The sequence below is a fragment of the Neurospora crassa genome, linkage group V, assembly GCF_000182925.2.
Source record: "Neurospora crassa OR74A linkage group V, whole genome shotgun sequence".
NCBI lineage: Eukaryota > Fungi > Ascomycota > Sordariomycetes > Sordariales > Sordariaceae > Neurospora > Neurospora crassa.
In genome coordinates this window covers 1,538,669-1,555,950 of record NC_026505.1, presented here as the reverse complement: position 1 = coordinate 1,555,950, position 17,282 = coordinate 1,538,669, and the positions used below count along the sequence as shown (strand labels likewise).

Genomic DNA, 17,282 nt, shown 5'->3' with positions numbered 1-17,282 from the left:
AGTCAAACTTTTCTTTTTTTTTTTTTTTTTTTTTTTTTTTTTTTTTTTTTTTTTTTTTTTTTTTTTTTTAACTTTTCAACTTCTTCTTCTCTATCACTAGAGCAAAGCAGAGCAGAGAAGAGAGCAGAAAGCCGAGCAGAGCAAGCGAGACCTTTCCTTCCTTTTTTCCCTTCCTTCCTTTTTTTCCCTTCCTTCCCTTCACTTTCTTCCATCAGAACGTCCTGTCCTATTCATATATACATCCGCTACTTACTCGTGCTGGGTTGGCTTGGCTTGGCTTGGTTATCCGTACCGTTTGTCGTGCCGTTGTCGTACCGTTGTCGTACCGTGCCCAAAACAACCCAAAACAACCCAATAACCCAACCAACCTCGCTCGCTCGCTAGAAGCGCACCCGACCGACTAACTGACTGACTGACCGACTGACTGACTAAACTCAACCTAGTAATACAATCGTAAGTACCATCATCATCACCCACTGAATACTTACCTTACCTACTCGTTTGAAGTAGTAGAGGAGTGTGTGCGCGTGTGTGTGTGTGTGTGTGTGTATGTGTGTACCTCTACGTACCTACCTAGGTATGTATGTATGTATGTATGTATGTATGTATGTATGTATCCTAGCGGTTTCGTTGCTCGAAAACAAAGTGAGGCAGGCAGGCAAGGCATTCTTGATCTTGATCTTGATATGCCTGACTACCTACTTAACTCGGGGATGAAGTTATAGCTAGGTACCTTTGCTATGTAGACAAAAAGAAAAAGAAAAAGAAAAGGAAAAAGAAAAAAAAGCGGGAGAAAAGAGAGTAAAGAGGAATATAACTGAAGTTAGGCACTGATGACTGACTGACTAACTGACTGACTGACTTCTAGCAAACCGAAAGAACGATGGGTTCCAATGAGTGCGGGAGGAAGAAACCTGAACGAAGAACCCGTCATCATCAGTTAATCAGATGGAAGGAGGTAGTGAGTGGATTTGTGATGTCCCTTCCCAACTGTGGAATTTAAATTTCCTTTTTCTTTCTTTTCAAAATTTCTTTTTTGTTTTTCAGGCCAAAGTGAATTGATAGCCAGTGATAAAGTCGGCTAAAGGTAAAGAAAGAAAGGAAGAAAGAAAGAAAGAGAGAAAAAGTATTTGAATCTAATGGATATTAGATTGCATCAAGACTGAATGAATGAAAAGAGTTATCTCTTCCCTTTGTCAGTTTCGCTTGACCTTATTCTATCCTCTGATCAAGAAGTATGTTCTGCTCAGTCACTTCCCTGGCTCTTCCCTCACTCTTTTCAAAGTCTTCTCCAATAATTACATCAGAAATTGGACGAATCGAAATTAAATAGTTGTCTGCAATAACTATATCCATCTTCTTCTAATTTTTTGAATCTCCGAATAGAAAGGACTTGGGTTTACACAACAACAACAACATTCATCACCAATACAAGCGTACAGTACCTGAAAGATGTCTACAATGACATGCTTGCTTCGCGCGCGTATTAGACGATCACAACCGGTCCAGACGATAGAAATGGTACAGACAAGACACAGGGTACAAAGTCTACAGGGGGTTGGTTAGGTGCGTAATCGCGATATAAAAAAAAAGCCATCATCTTCATCTTTGCTTAACTTGACTTGCTTGACTTTGGTATCTCCATCGTTCCCTTAGTGAAGCAACAACAACCAACCAACCAACCGACGAATACATCTTTCTTTCCCCTCTTATACTTCGCCTCCCCCCTCTTGACTGACCCTGTTCACCACCGCCCTTCGTGCAAGAAAAAAAAAAAAAAAATCCCATACTTCCATAAACAGTATACTACTAACTTTCATTCATGAGAATCTCTTGACAACAAAACTTCAACAACAGCAACAACACCAACTTCATCATAACACGTTTGTTCATCCCAAAGTCCCGATTCCGATCCGCTCCCGTGCAGCGCAGTGCAAGTGCGCCTGCTATATCAAACTTCATCAAAGATGCCATCAATCAACTGGGAATACAACCCCGAAGATAATTGATCACCCCTTCACTGCTGCTGCCGCTCGCTATTGATCCCAACTAAGCCTTAGCCGGCGAGCTTGTCTCCTCCTTCTTGGCGTTTTGTGTGCTGTTGTCCGCCGCCGCCGCAGCAACGGCGGCCTGCTCCTTCTGGTCCTGGTCGTTCGTTGTTATGCTTGAGGGTGATTTGGAGACTTGGCTGGCGAGATCCTTGTCCTCATCCACGTTATCAAACATTTCAGTGTCGTCGGCGTCGGTCAGCACCTCGGTTCCGTCGCCGAGGAAGATGATGCGGCCCTTGTAGCCGCCCATGCCAAAGGGCTTGCCCTTGTTTCCGTTGTCCTCGAGATCATACCCGCTGTCACTATCATCAAAGTTGTGATGCACACCAGGACCGCGGAACTCAGCTATAATTTGCGGGGAAAAACAGATATGGAATTAGTGTCAAGCTCATAAAGTAGCCAAGAAGTAGAGCGTATGTGCTAATGAGAACGAGCTGGGTTATATGAAGTACACGTGTGGTTAAAGAGGGATATATGGGGAAATACGGGGAAGGTATGATATGGTGAAGTTTGTGTAGTGATGAAAGGCGGTCAGGGGGATGTTGTTTCCCTACCATATTCGGGAGGAGCGCAAGGACCGTCACCGTTGGCGACGCGCTTGGCAATTTCCTCATACCACTCCTCCTTAGTCCGTCCCCTGAGGAAACCAACAATGATCATGGTCATGTTGTCGCAACCAACGCCGCCCGTCTCCGAGTTGGAGGCCAGGCAGTTGTCCATCATGTTTTCACAGATCTTGTCCAAATCCTGCTTGGCGGCAATGCCTCGCCTGACGAACTCGACAACCGCTTGGGAAGACTGGCAATCCCAGATACCTAGCAGAGAACCTGTGTTAGCTGACCGCGCGGTTCTATACAGGTTCAAGCCTTCTCTTACCGTCGCAAGCAAGTACGAGGAACTCGTCATCGTCGGCCAAGTCGTGGACCATAACATCGGGGTATGCGGTAACGATCTGCTGCTCGGGTGCCAGCTCGGCGCTCTTCTTGAACTCAAAATCGCCAATAGCTCTCGAGAGAGCCAAATTTCCGTTCACGCGACCAAAGTCGACGAAACCGCCAGCAGCAGTGATACGAGCCTTCTCGCCTAGAGAACCACAAACATGCACCGGTTAGCTCGGAACCTTGTCATCCGAAGAACCAGCAAGCGCGCGTAGCTGCATACCTTCATTCTGGGGCTTGTGGTCGAAAGACAAAGGTTTCGCGCGGCCCTTTACGCCCAGTACGGATCTCGAATCGCCAGCGTTGGCCTATAGACACTTGAGGTTAGGGCGAGCAGTTCACGAGCGGGGGTTGTTTTTTTCGTTCGATTATAACTCACCACAAAGATTTTTTCATCGGTAATAAGACCGACGCATGCGGTGCACCCAGAAACCTCCTCCTCGTATTTGGGATCTGCAACATAAGGGGAGGCGAATATTAGTTTCCTTCGTTCCCGTTTCGCACCGTATGCGGCACAGCATCGCACCGCACCGCACCACACAGCACACAAGCTGCCAAGAAAACACAATCTGGGGTTCTCAATATCGTACCATTTAGAATTGCCCGGTCAGTTGCCAAAAAGCCGTCCTTGAGGGCCTGCTCGTAGTTGCCGGTCTTAAATGTGTCCTGCTTCGCAATGATGTCGTGGATGTTGGCGCCCGCGAATAATGCTACCTTGTCGCCGCCGTGGCCGTCAAAAACGCCGAAGAAGGAGAGCTTTTGACTGTGGTCCTTGGCCTCCTTGGGGTTGTTGGCTAGTAGGTCGAGGACTGTCGTGTGCGCATCCTCCATGCTGATACGCCAGCCCTGCATGGCCGACACGCCGTAGATGAGCCGCTCATCCCCGCCAGTTGCCGACGCCTATATTCAGAGAAACACAATTATTTGAGTTAGCGCACTGGTCCTGTAGGCAAGTCCGTTTGTGCTTCACATGGTTGATTCCGGCTTGGTCAGCTCAGTGCGCGGGGCAAAGGCGGGGTGTGGCGTGGGTAGGATTTCGGGGCAGCCGATGGGGGCCCAGCGGCGCGCGAGGAGCCAGCATGGATGTGTGATGGGGGAGAAGAGAGCAGGACAAAAGCCCACGGCGTCTTTTGGCGAGGACCCGACGGTTGGGCGATCCGAAGGCGGCCATGAGCAGGACAAACAGGGAGACAGCTCGGCAGCGCGATTGCGATGTGGTGAAAAGTGGTTCGACGTGTGTTTATGCTTTTGCTTGCAGCAGGCAGGGAGGGAGGTGATGGAGGCCGTCCTCGCCAAGAGTAGGTAGGCCGGGCGCGAGGACGGCATTTACACAATGAGCGAGTGGTCAGGATGATTGCCACGCACCTTTTCGACGACGGGCTCAGAAAGCGTCTGGCCCATGATGATGTCTGTGTGGGTTGTTGTTGGTGGTGGTGTGGGAGTGGGTGTGGTAGTGGAATAGTCGGCGACGAGGCTCGTGACAGACAGAGGGAACTTTGATCGTGCTTTCGAGTCGAGAAAGGGGACGGTGGAGGTGCAAGTGGTGGTTTGCTGTTCGGGAGTGGATTGCAGCAGATTGTTGGCAAGGTTGGGTTCTCTGGCCGGAGGGAGGATGGATGTGCACCCAGGCAGAGGCAGTGTGCCCGTCCGGGTTGACAGGTGTAGGTGGGCTGGTGGATTGTGGATTGGAGTGCTACGAGCAATCGATAACGGAGACTAACTGCTGAGTAGTAGCTGCCGGGTTGGGAGCTGTTACTCCACGCTAGCTCAGATAGCTCTTTCTGTCCAAGGTAGGTAGGTATTTAGTATGATCTACCTAGGGTGGGCTATCCGCGTAGGTGCGTACAGGTACCTCTAGGGTTCATGGGCAGGTCTGGATGAGTCTGCTTGCTGGATGACGGGACCACACTACTTGCCTACCTTACGTACCTAGGTATGTAGGCAGGTAGCTCAAGTTGGCGGCGACTGTCCCTTCTGCCGTGATGATGTCCTGCCCTTTTGAGCGGCAGCCTGTGGTGGTGACTCTTGGCTCTTTTGGTTGGATCCGATTTTTCCTTGGCCTGGCTTGGTGCCAGGAGTCAACAGAGTCTAGGTCACTCCACAAAGTAACCAAAAATACCCTTGGACGTGACCGTCGAACCAGGCTAAGGTGCTCGGTACGGCGATGATGAGTTTCCCGGTATGGGATTTTGAGAATGTGTCGCCAATTCCAGCGAGATAATCAGATGTAGAAGTGCAAGAGCTTTGATCAGAGATAAAAGGCACGATACTAGGGTTTAGATGTAGGTGTAGGTAGCTCGCGCGGATCACGGTTTGGCTTCACATTTCAGTCTGATTTCATCTGTTTCGAGATACCCGCCCGTCTGCTGACAGGACCCTCTGGTCAGCCTTGCGCCCGAGCCCCGGTGAGGCCGGCCGGTGCCCTGATCAGCTAAAGACGGAACCAAAGTCGTCACCACCCCACCTAAGCCCTACAGATATGTAAACTACCTACCTCTACCTACCTACCTACCTCCATCACTGTCGAGGCCGCTCCTGCCCGGGCACAAGAGAAGAAACTGCCGCCGCTGGCCGTGAAGCGGTGTTCTCCGGCCGTCTCGTCCCGCAAAACCCAAGCCCAGCTGAGCTCTTACCTGTATTGTACACAAGTACACTAGGTACACTAGGCGCCGCGCCTCGGCTCACTCGCTGCGGGTGGACGTACGATGCCCCAAGCTGCTAGCGAGAGGTATCAGTGGTTCTTGTCCCGCAGTTGCCACGGCACAATAGGTTGTTATAGTGCAGAATTGATTTTCTTTTTTTTTTCCGTGCACCGAGTTCCATATCAAATGATCTACAACTCTGAATATGCGTTTTGTTGTTCTTGTACATCCAATACCCTTTCATCATCACGAATACCCTTTGAAAGCTCCCCACCCTAGTTGGCTTCTACTAACAGCGGGACCTCTAAACCCCGAATCTGCACAACCAAAAATTCACCAACCCCGAGCTCGCCGACAAAACCCAATGTGGGGTAAATGAGCCGGGGCCGGGGATGAGTGGATTGCCTCCGCGTTGTAGTGTATGGATTGTACACTACACTAAGTAGGAGACCGGACCCGGAGACATGTTGCAGACAGACTTCAGCTGAAAGTAGAAAGAAGAGCATTTTCCAACCCGGACGAGGGTTAAGGACAGAAAAAAACGAGGCGAATTTGTGCGCAGCTTCGTGGTTTTTTTTGGTTTTTTTTTTTTTTTCTTTCTTTTCTTTTTCTTCTTGTCATGGTTGGTCACGCGATGACTTAACCAAATTGGTCCGGAGCACTTCCGTCCTGATATGAGAGAGAGAGAAAAACGCGCGCGGGTAGCTATGTAGCTGTTGGAGGAATTGTGCGACTCTGAGTCAGTCGGGGAAAATGAGTATGTAGTATAACGCTCAAGGCGCCCGGCGCTTCGTCGTCGTCGTCAGGTCAGTGAATTTTACATTGAAATCTCCTTTCACCAGCAGGGCCTCTTGAGCGAGCTACTTACCGCGAAGGCGATGTTTCTCCTCTTTGGAGGAACAAGCACCCAAGACAGTGCATGACTTTGCACTTATTGCACGGAGCAAGGTACTTGGACGCACACATAAGTTATCATGTCAACCCAAGTCTTGAAGCTTATCGACTGCTCCGAAAGCACACTGTGACTCCGCCACAAGATGGCAATTCCCACCCCGCGGATCACCAAGGTTATTCACAGACACCGCTCGACTCACATGTGGTGAAGAGACCAGGAGGGCGCCAGGAGCCCTTGCTAAACTTCAAACAGGAGCCAGCGTGAAAGAGCGTCATTGAGGATAGCGGTGTCCTTATTAAGGCTCTTCCCAGAAAAGGGAGGCGAGAATGGAAGCCAGAAGGGATGAGCGAAAATGCCCTGGTAAAAACCCAGAACTGGAGCGTCATCGAGCCAAAACTCAATACTATGTATGGTACACTAGCATCCGTCCAAATCCAATATCCACACTTCCGGTTTGGGATGGAATTGAACCCCAATTTCGTCATCGTTTTCAATCTCAACCCTTCCTTGGGACAAACCGAAAAGAAAATCAGATTTGGCGACAGTACGACAGAATGTGATTTTTATTGTGTATTTTCCGTGCATTCCGGTTTTCTGTTGCATCCATCTAACGACGCGAAAGGGCAGAAGTCAGTTAGAACAAACCCAAATCCACACAGAAGACGGAAGGGGGGCTGGCGTCAGGAGCGCTTGCGAGCGGGATTATCACAGTACTTAGGACGAAAAATTGAAGCCCAGACAGCCGGGAATAGGTAAACCGAAACGGACTGCGCAGTCGACCGATGACGACACCCACCCACCCGGCATTTTAGATTCAAGCTTTTCTGTTTTAGCCCTTTCAAAATTTTCCTCTTTCGTATGACCTATTCTGCTTGTTGGGTTGCAACATCGCGATGAGACATTGGGAAGCAAGATCCAATCTCTCTCGTGACCTCTCTGTACAGGCTTGTTGTGCTACTCAGCCAAAGCCTCTTTTTCTTTAGTTTGGGTTTTGAACTGAAACTGAGGGGAAGGAACACAGCATGAAGCATGAGAGATTGGACGGCACCACTGATATCAGACCCATTTTCGCCGCCACTGGTTCGTGATGACGGCACATTTCCGGACTACACTACTCTACACTACACTAAAATCCGGACTATCACATGTAGCTTGTACGTTTCGAAATGAGAAGCGCCAGTGACGCCCTGGAACCTTGAACTCCTTAATGTCCGTACCCGCACAAAAGCCGATTATTCAGGAGCACTATAAAAAAAATAAGATAAAACAAAACAAAACAAAACAAAACAAAACACAACAAAATGGGGTATTAAACTCAAATGTAAACAGCAAATTCCGAACTCGTCTTGCTTTGCGAAGTCACCAATGCTATCGGCTGCGGTGAGCGAAACCTACCATTGAGAAAACCGCTCGTCCCGCCTGCCCATTTGCTCTCCTTTTCCGCGTCGTCATTATGCGTGTTCTCGTTGCCATCAAGCCGGAACGACGAAGGTGCCTTTGAAAACCCGACAGAACTAAGGGTAGGAGCGCGGGCATGCCCGCTCACAGAGTTCGACAAACCCTGCGAGGCGATAGAAGATGCATCACCAAGAGGCGGAGGCCGCGGGATAGGGGCAAACGACCATTGACTCTGCGGATATTTGGAACTTGCACCATCGTTGATGTTAGATAGCGAGTCCTTATATGGTGCCCAGTTAGGTTGCGATGCCGACCGCGATCTTCTGAGACTTGAGCTTGGCAACACGCTGTCGGCATTCTCGAGGCTCTGTAGTGTCTCGTCGTGCCACTCGTGACTAGAAGGTATTGTTGACCATGTGCTAGACTGGTGGAAAGGTGAGTTGGATGCCATGTCTGCGTACGAGATGCCAAGTGAGTTCCTGCTGGGGCGGTCGAAGCTAGACGTGGGTGAAGCTTGCTTTTTGTCCTCTGCTGGTTTGTAAAGGTCTTCAGTCGGACCTCTCACTACCTCGACCTTTGTCGACACTAGCCTTTGTCGTGGGATGACGATACGCCCTGTGCCGACTGCTCTTCGCGTCACTGGTCTTGCATACTTGGTCATGATGGGTCGCTTTGTCCCTTGTGGCGGTGATGGGAAGTCGGGGATGTGGGAGCTTTCAGACTGCTTGTTTGATAAGAGTGATATGTCTGGTGTCTTTTCGTGTAAAGATGCCTGGACACTGGACAGACTGGGCAAGCCTGCCAATGTTGTCTTCGCTGCCTCCCCGAACTTCTCAGCAACACCTTTGATACTGATGACACGGCCCTTGAACCAAGGCCACACGAGTTTTCTCACTAGCATGGCTGGCTGAGTCCGGGCAGCGCCTGTAGGATCATTGTGGACTGAGCCTATCGCAGGAGATCTGTTATGAACGGACGGGCCGGAACCTAGCTTGCTCCAGTATGATTCGCCCGTATATGCAGAGTTCGGGGTGGGTTGGATGCTAGACAGGTCACCAAGGCACGGAATGTCGACTTCAACACCATCCCGAAACGAGCCTCTGGTGTTGCTGTTGCCGAGGAATTCCAGAGTATTTTCGATGGTGATTCCTGAGGAGTGCTCCTCATAGTAGCTAGTCTCCGAAATGTGGCTGAGGAGCGTCTGGGTTCTTTCGTGCCGCCGATTTCGCGGAGTTCCAGTGATAGCACCGGACATCAGAGGCGAACCTGTGATATCCAGAAGACTACTGCTCGCCGGCAGGAGTTCTTCGTTGGTAGGCAGCATCCGAACTGTGCTGAGCGGGCGTGGCACGTCAACATCGAAGCTTTGGTGGCGGCTGATGCCCGATTCAGGGTCACTCTTCCGGTCTTGTTCAGCAAGTGACATATGACTTATCGTGCTTTGCGTGTTGTGTGGTCCTGTTATGTGCTCCATGGAACTCTGCCCATCTGGACCTGTGACATTGATGGTGAAAGTTCCCGGAAGAGGGCCCGATATATCACGGGTGCTGAGCTTTGGTCGTTTGGCTTCTCTTCGTCGCCTAAGGCAACAGATAAGCATGCCCATGAGAGCGCCAAGGAGCAAGAGTCCGGGAAGGATAGTGACCAGCAGAATGAGTCCGATGGGAGTAGGTGCATGTTCCTCAGTAGGCTTAGTACCGCCCGACGAGCCCGAAGTCGAATCTGTATCTGTCGTGTCTACCGCGTCCCCTGAATCCGCTAGCATGTGCACGCTCAGCAGGACTGACTCTGATGCTCCTGAAGCTTTTGAAGTCAATCTTATCGTAGCACTGACGATGGAGTCTTTTGACGATTTTGGTACGTCGCCGAAAATGGTTCCTTCGCGGACATGGATCCATGAAGGCGATGCATCGTCATCGACAACTATTTCTGTGCCATCAGGCTCCTTTAGGAAGGGGTCAAGCTCAAAATTTATGTGCTCGCCCGCGTGTGCCTGTATGACAGGCAGCTCTTCCTTCAACATGCCGAAGATTTGAGCTTGAGTGCCGCTGACCTGAACCATGACAGTCAGATTGAATCTGTCCGCAAAGCTGTCCTGGAGCGTGAGGGTAAAGTTTGTTGACTTTGCTGTCAAGGGAGGAGTGCCTGCGATATGTAGACTGTCCATATCCAGGGTGAGCCATGACGGGGTATTGAAAGTAGAGGCCACGATCATACCATCGCCAGAAGGCATGGGTTGGCCATCGACGTCGATGCTGCCTCGCAGCCCGTCATATGAAAAGGACTTCCCAGCAGTTGCATTGATGACAACTGTCGTCTGATCGGCCGTAACTCTGTGGTTCCCGACCACAATGTTGAATCTCAGAGAGGCATCGGCGAACCCAGGTGTGTCAGTGGCTAGGAGTTGGAACTCGAAGGTCTGGGGTGGGTCGACGAGAGCCTCGAAAGCTGGAGTCTGTCCGGAGAAAGCAAGTTTTCCGGCGTCAAACGATATCCAGGCCGGAAGAGGAGTGTTGTCCGACATGACTGCATAGTATGTCAAAGGCTTGTCTGAAGGTGCTGAGAAGGTCTTTGGGTCCAGCACGAAAGAGAACTGGTTCATCGGCGGTGACAGAATGGTGTAGGGGTTGGAGAAGAAGTCAAATCCCGGTATCTGTTGGTTGAGAGGAATATCAAGCTTGGGCCCGGCCTTCCTTGAAACGATCAGTGTGATGTCAAGTGTTGTCGAGCCGGTCTCGTCAGTTGCCACCAATCCAAACGGAACATTCACCCTAACTCCCAATCCGACATCAGCCTCTGTTGGTAGTCCATAGAGCTTCCGTGCATCGCCGTCGATTGAAAGCCAATCTGGAGAGTTGGCAAGGGAGTAGGTGATGCTTGATGTCGAGGTGAATGTTGACTTTGAAAATATAAACGAGAACGGTTCTCCGATTCTGGCAATAGGTGGGATTTGAGAGCTGATGGGAAAATAGACCCCTGGAGCAGCATTGGATACTGCAACGAAAAGTAGCGAGGCGAGGAGACGCAAAAGTGATGCCATGATGATGATGATGATGCTGATGATGATGACGGCGAGCAAAACGCTGCCTGGAGTATCAAGTTGTAGATAACAGAAGCGACGACTACAAAGTTCACAAAGACTAGAAGGAAGAGGAAACTCATCATGAACACCAGAGCGGACAGTTCTGAGGGTATCAAACTGTAGACATAAGAGACAGCAAGACGCGAATCTTCAGAGAGGGAGGCTGACCCTGAGTTTCTTCACGAGGCATGTTCCCTTGCGTCACGCTCTTCATAGATTGCTGAGGGGGGCAAGTCGCGACTCACCAGCCGCCCCTTGGGCTTTGAACGCGACATACATAGCTGGAGGGTTTCTGTATGTCATGGTCAGATCTCTATAGTGGTGTCGTGAGCCCGCTTGAGCAATGCGAGGTTGGCATTGAAACCTCTTAAAGGGGGTTGGTGAAGTGATTGAAGCATTCCAGTCGAGCCTCAAGGTGAACACCAGCCCACCGGATGAAGTGTCCATAAGACGCGTGCTCCAGGGAGGCGTTTCCATCGTGACACATTTCGAAGGGAGGGGATTTTGTAAAGACGAAAATGTCATAATCGACTTGAATTCGAGCGTCTGGGTTGAAAGGCCTCTTGTTGATGTGGAAGATATCGCCGATCAAATGACAGTCGCCTGGGCTGCAGCGGAGACGGGACCGCAACTCGAGCGGGCAGGACACTCTGTCCCGCTCGGCTCAACAATATTCCAGTCAAGAAAAAAAATTGAGCCTCTGCTCTTGACACGAGTATGGCAAGAGCGACCATGATATTGGCGGTCAAGGTCAGACAGACGACGGAGTCGTGTTGCTCAATGGTCGTGCCTTCCCGAAGTGTGATATCGGAAGGTTGTCGATGCAGTGTCCAGGTCTTGGTGTCTTCACAACCCCGCAAAGTCGGAAGGGAGGGGATTTTTTGGTGGGGACTTTTTTTTGGGCGCTTGCCCGACCTGAGCGTCTAGACTCACTCTCTACTATGTAGACTACCACCACAGGACAACGACAATGGTGATGCCAAATAACAGTTTCTGAACAATTTCTCTCTATCGGAAAAAATCCCAGAGCACGAAATTTGACATTGTATCGTTGAACACTCGAATTATCTGGGTTCACTCTATTAGTCTCATCCCGAAAGAAAAGGTCATACCACCAACCATGAGCGCCCGATCACGATCATCGTCACCGGAGTTTGATCCTTTGGCCTTCGACCAGGATTTCACTCCTCTGCCGGAGTACAAGGCCCCGACCGACACGGCTCTCGACTTTGGTGGTCTCCTGCCCGAGCCTTTGAAGCTACACGAAGATTTAAAGACGGGATGCGGAGGCCAGCTTTGGCCGGCCGGAATGACTCTCGCCAAGCATATGCTGCGCTACCATGGCGATAAGCTGCAAAAGGCTCGGATGTAGGTGCCTTTCATGCCGGCTCTTCATCCCACATGAAGCCACGATAACCACCAACCACATGGCATGGCACTGACATATCTCGCTCCCCAGACTCGAGATTGGCGCTGGCGGTGGCCTTGTCGGACTTGCAGTTGCCAAAGGCTGCAGCTTTGAAACTCCCATGTACATCACAGACCAACTGGAGATGGAAGAGCTCATGGCATACAACACCACCTTGAATGGCCTCAATGACAAGGTCAAGTCCATGATCCTCAACTGGTAAGCGATACATACAGTCCTGTGTGACGGCTTTCCCCGCTCTCCTCCTCCTGCTGTGCCTTTCCCACAGCATCGGACTCTTGTTCTTCCACGGTCCCGACCAGGATCGGGCCACCCGGGCTCGGGTTCACGCTCATGCTTATTCTGACAACCTCTCATGATGCAAATAGGGGCGAGCCACTGCCAGAGGAAATAGTTGCTCTCAAGCCTGATACTATTCTAGCCGCTGATTGCGTCTACTTCGAACCCGCCTTCCCGCTCCTCCTTCAGACCCTGAAGGATCTATTGGCCCTTGAACCCAGCGCCACCGTTTACTTCTGTTTCAAGAAGAGACGCCGGGCCGACATGCAGTTTCTCAAGGCTGCCAGAAAGACTTTCAAAATTACCGAGCTTGAGGACCAAGACCGGCCCGTGTTCTCTAGAGAAGGCTTGTTCCTGTACGCGTTTACCCGCAAATAAGAAATGAAAAAGATTTTCAGCACTTCAAAGTTCAGCCAGCATCGCCAAAGAGGATCTTCGAGCGGTCGTCTCCGCGCCCAGAAGGATTCAAAAGAGGCATTTTGTCAAGAAGCCTCTAATCAACCGACGATGGCAAGCGAAGTGGGACGCGGAATTGACGTTCTCGCCAGATTCTGGCCATGATAGGCAACATCGCATATCCAAGGACACCACCCATATTGCAAGGCGAATGTGCGTTTGGCCGGCCTCTGGAGACGCCCCGCCACGTAACACGAGCCTGTTGAGCCCGCATCTCGACTGCGACAACAACGTGCCCCACATCTTATCACTTATTCGCATGCATGACGAACAACTGTGGAAATCGAATAGAGGATAGGTTGCTAAACCTTCATCACATCATTCTGGTCGTCCAGTCGTTTTGACTCGTCGAGAGTTTGCGGAACCAGGCCCGACGTCCGAGGCCGGCCAAAGGGAAGGGAAAAGGACGCGTCTCCATTCAGAACCGCAGGTCTGCGCCATCATATTGGTGAGTGGCCATTACTTTTACACTACGAAATAGCTTTTGACCTGTTTTATTTCTTCACTCAAGTCCCACTGTGGCAATCGGCAAATGGACCATTTCTCTGCCGGTATGCAATACATCGACGATGGCAGACGCGTACATCCATGCCCTGGACCTTCTCTCAGTTCGTGGTATTCCGGACGAGCAGGTACTTCATCCTGAATCCTATATCTTCGTTTTTACACTTTTCCTCTCAAGTAGCAGTGAAACACCAAAAGGCATATTGTCCCACCACACGTCGGTTCTCAGCCGACTCCTCGTAGGGCGCCACGGTATTTGGCATTACAAATGCTTTCGAGGTTCCCCTCATTCAGCGATGCGCTGTGGAACAGCGTACGGGACGGACGGCCCCAGTCTGACAAGCTGTCGGGCCTGTGGGCGACAAGGACATCCAGGTACGCGAAGCATGGCAGAATAAAGAATTTTCGAAGAGCGGGGCGGATCGCCAGTTGCTCATCGGCGCCATCGGCGCGCAGGAGCCCAGCCAGGCCTCGGGGTCGCCATGGATGATGATTGGTTGGAATAATCCCGGCTCAGTTGGTTCCTGGCCGTTCCTGACCCAAGAAAAACAGGGGTCCGGCTTTTGTTCCGCGTCAGTGCCTTGCAGGTCAGCTGCAAGGGCCAGGTCTCCCGCGTCGGCGTCGCTTCTTGTCAAAAGTTTTCAATCTCAGCGTCGTCATTGCACTTCGTTGGTACGATGCTACTCTACGCCGCCACATTGCGAGATTTGTTAGGTCGCTACATGGCTCGGGTCGAAGGAGCTGAGCTTGGATGTTGTTTTCCCTCCTCAGCGGTAATCTCAGTGGTAACTCTTCGCAGCCCTACGAATTTACGGCACGTCAAAGAAGCTTTGTGGGACGAATGCAGGACACCTGCAAACATCGGGTGAAAGCAAGGGTTAAGGCCTCTGGTTGGGTCTAAGGGGCACGTCGAAAGCAACCGTCAATTTCTTTGTCCAAGGCGGTGCTCACGATGATTTGCTACTTCGCCCGCACTGTCACAATGCTGTTTGGCACTTGACAAGCCAGCATCTGCCCCTCATCGTTGCCAGAACAAGAACCGCACTAACAATTGATCGAGCTTTGGATGGTATCAAACACGTGGTGCTGGGGTCGTTTGACAACTCGGTTAGGACGATCGAGTCGGGCCTGGCTAGGCATCTTCGGTAGAATGGGGCCCAACAACAAGTGTGAACGGCCCACTTGCATGGGGGCATTCACACATTCGGGCAGGGGCAGGGGTAAGGAAAAAACACAAGGGAAATGGCTGAGCATGGCTTGCCTCCAGCCGGGTCATCAGCCTTTTTGGGCCATCCCAGGCATTGTCTAGCTCGCCCGGACCACCCGTCTCCCCTTCATTTCAGATTCCCGAGCCCTAAGATCGGACGGGTCCTTTCTTTTATAAAGGTTCATGTCCGTCTCGTCTTTCGTCAATCTCATATTCTCACTTCTCACAAGCTCCCCTGCTCTTTGCTGATCGAACCATTTGGAACATCAGCTGTACATTCCTTCCTCGAGCCGGCTACGAGAATCACCTTCTTTCAACCTCAACATTGACGATCCGTCACATTCCAACAGCTTACACAGCACGGACAACACCAAGGATCCCTCCACCTACCTACATCCTTCCTTTACGGTAGCCAAGTGCACCAAGAATCAACCATCATCAGTTTCTCGTTGACGAGAGACATATCACAATCCTTTTCGAACTTCATCCGCCGTCAACATGAAGTCGACCACTGTCATCATCAGCCTCTTGGCTTCGTTTGCTGTTGCCCAGCCTCGCCACGGCCTTAACCACCAGAAGAAGGACCACGGTCACCACCACAAGCGCTCTCTTGTCACGGAGTGGGTGACTGAGACCGTCTATGAGACCGTCACCAAGTACATTGACGTGACCGCCACCGAGGTGATTGTTCCTCCAAAGGCCACTTCAACCCTCATCACTTCCGTCTCGCAGGCCCACTCCAGCGCTGCGCCCGTGGTCCCCGTGGTTCCCGCCTCTTCTGCCAAGGTTGAGGCTCCTGCTCCTGCTCCTGAGACCACCAGCTCTAGCCAGGCCGCCCCTCCGGTTCAGACAGTCGCTCCTGCCCCTCTTTCCGTGGAGAGCTCGTCTGCTCCGGCCCCTGTTGTTCAGCCCACCACCGCCTCAGTTGCCTCTCCACAAGCCGTCGAGTCTTCTACGACGGAGTCTACTTCCAGCACAAGTAGCTCCCACAATGGCGACCTCACCTACTACGATGTCGGTTTGGGTGCCTGCGGCTTTGATGACAACGGCTTGGACATGTCCGATAACATTGTGGCCCTTTCCCACGAGATGATGGGTACCCAGTCCAACGGCAACCCCTACTGCAACAGGAAGGTTATCATCAAGGCCAACGGCAAGACCGTTACCGCCACTGTTCGTGACAAGTGCATGGGATGTGCCTTTAACGACATTGATGTTTCCAAGAAGGCCTTCCTTGACGTCTTTGGCGCCCTTACCGACGGCCGCAAGAAGGTCGAATGGGCTTTCTCCGACTAAAGAAATGGTCACATCATCAACTGCCTTCATAGCAAGGCCATTTACTCATTTTCACTTCTCACATAGGCGCGTGGACTTGTTTACCGCGCATTGGAAAAAGAAAAAAAAAAAAAAAAAAAAAAAACTGGTTCACGCGGATCTTCTCCAACGTCTCTTTTGGACAAAGGACGGAGCGATTCGCAGGGCGATGATGACTTTTATGACCTTTTCTTCCCTAGCCCTTTTGTTCATGCTTTCTTTTCAAAGTCAATTCTTTTGTCAATTGAACATAAGAACGTCACACAAAGGGGCAGCGGGACAACCACTTAGAAAAGATACCACACACAAAGATACGGGACGGAACGGCGACTGGCGCGCGGGAACGGATTGGAAAACAAGAGCCCCCACGAGGGGCGCGCAACGACAAAAAGGATTGGCGCTGGAACTTTCTTCCGCAATGAGATTGGGGTCTTTTTTTTCTTTATCGAACGATTTGATGACAAAACTTCAAAACTTCTTCAGGCTTGTGCCAAACCCTTTTACCAGGTACATGGCCCCATCTCAGACACACTAACGTCAATTACCATCCATGGTGATGGTACTAAGCTATAAGTGGGCTGAGCAGCAGGGAAGCTATCTGTTTCACCTTCTTCTTCTGATGTAGATACCTTTTTTTCCGGAAAAACATTGGCGGAGTATTTTATGGGGGGATCGAATGAAAATGAAACACTCACTCTCTCTTGACAAGCAAACCTAGTGTTCAAGTGTTCGATTGCTGATTCAGTGACATTGATTGATTCGCACACTTTGTGAATGCTTTAACTTTGGAATCACTTTCGACGTTTCGTATCGGTGGAGATGCACTTCAACCAATCCCAAAAGTCTTCTGGCTCATGAATTCACTAGTGGACTTCGTATTCCCGACAGTCACGATGTCCAAATGCCATTCTACGCGCGTATATAGCGGAGTGGCTGAGCAGCGAAAGCGCCAGGGAAATGACTTAAAATGAGCTTCCGCGGAAATATGGTCGTCTAAGCCACCACCACCACCACCACCACCACTAAGTCCACGGGACGCCGCGCTAAGCACTAACAGAGGGACCCGCTAAAAGCAGCTTAAAAGTGT

The 17,282-nt window shown here is 50.8% G+C and overlaps 4 protein-coding genes and 1 non-coding gene across 7 annotated transcripts; 2 read left to right on the top strand and 3 right to left on the bottom strand.

Moving 5' to 3' along the window:
- Positions 1 to 1,533: 1,533 nt before the first annotated feature.
- On the bottom strand, positions 1,534 to 5,296 carry NCU04600. Of its 2 annotated transcripts, XM_011396358.1 has the most exons (7): positions 4,355 to 5,072; positions 3,580 to 3,889; positions 3,369 to 3,442; positions 3,213 to 3,297; positions 2,928 to 3,134; positions 2,606 to 2,866; positions 1,584 to 2,396 (listed from the first exon to the last, which is right to left on the bottom strand). In XM_011396358.1, exons 1-7 carry the CDS (start codon positions 4,388 to 4,390, stop codon positions 2,050 to 2,052), a joined length of 1,320 nt encoding a protein of 439 aa, XP_011394660.1. In that variant the 5' UTR covers positions 4,391 to 5,072; the 3' UTR covers positions 1,584 to 2,049. The 2 variants fall into 2 exon arrangements, with proteins under 2 accessions (XP_011394659.1, XP_011394660.1); XM_011396357.1 differs by having other exon boundaries at positions 1,534 to 2,866; positions 4,355 to 5,296.
- A 499-nt stretch (positions 5,297 to 5,795) lies between these two features.
- On the bottom strand, positions 5,796 to 6,742 carry NCU14062. Its single transcript, XR_897931.1, has 2 exons — positions 6,726 to 6,742; positions 5,796 to 6,582 (listed from the first exon to the last, which is right to left on the bottom strand). It is a non-coding gene; the product is annotated as a ncrg133 (non-coding RNA).
- An 841-nt stretch (positions 6,743 to 7,583) lies between these two features.
- On the bottom strand, positions 7,584 to 11,702 carry NCU04601 (hypothetical protein). The gene has a single exon (XM_953751.2). The coding sequence runs from the start codon at positions 10,962 to 10,964 to the stop codon at positions 7,842 to 7,844; it is 3,123 nt and encodes a 1,040-aa protein (XP_958844.2). The 5' UTR covers positions 10,965 to 11,702; the 3' UTR covers positions 7,584 to 7,841.
- Positions 11,703 to 11,926: 224 nt separating this feature from the next.
- On the top strand, positions 11,927 to 14,000 carry NCU04602. 2 transcript variants are annotated; one of them, XM_011396359.1, is made up of 4 exons: positions 11,927 to 12,374; positions 12,466 to 12,633; positions 12,804 to 13,618; positions 13,682 to 14,000. In XM_011396359.1, the coding sequence occupies exons 1-3, from the start codon at positions 12,127 to 12,129 to the stop codon at positions 13,090 to 13,092; spliced, it is 705 nt and encodes a 234-aa protein (XP_011394661.1). In that variant the 5' UTR covers positions 11,927 to 12,126; the 3' UTR covers positions 13,093 to 13,618; positions 13,682 to 14,000. The 2 variants fall into 2 exon arrangements, with proteins under 2 accessions (XP_011394661.1, XP_011394662.1); XM_011396360.1 differs by having other exon boundaries at positions 12,804 to 14,000.
- A 786-nt stretch (positions 14,001 to 14,786) lies between these two features.
- NCU04603 (hypothetical protein) lies at positions 14,787 to 16,942 on the top strand. The gene has a single exon (XM_953753.3). It carries the CDS (start codon positions 15,380 to 15,382, stop codon positions 16,175 to 16,177), a length of 798 nt encoding a protein of 265 aa, XP_958846.1. The 5' UTR covers positions 14,787 to 15,379; the 3' UTR covers positions 16,178 to 16,942.
- The last annotated feature ends 340 nt before the right edge of the window (positions 16,943 to 17,282 follow it).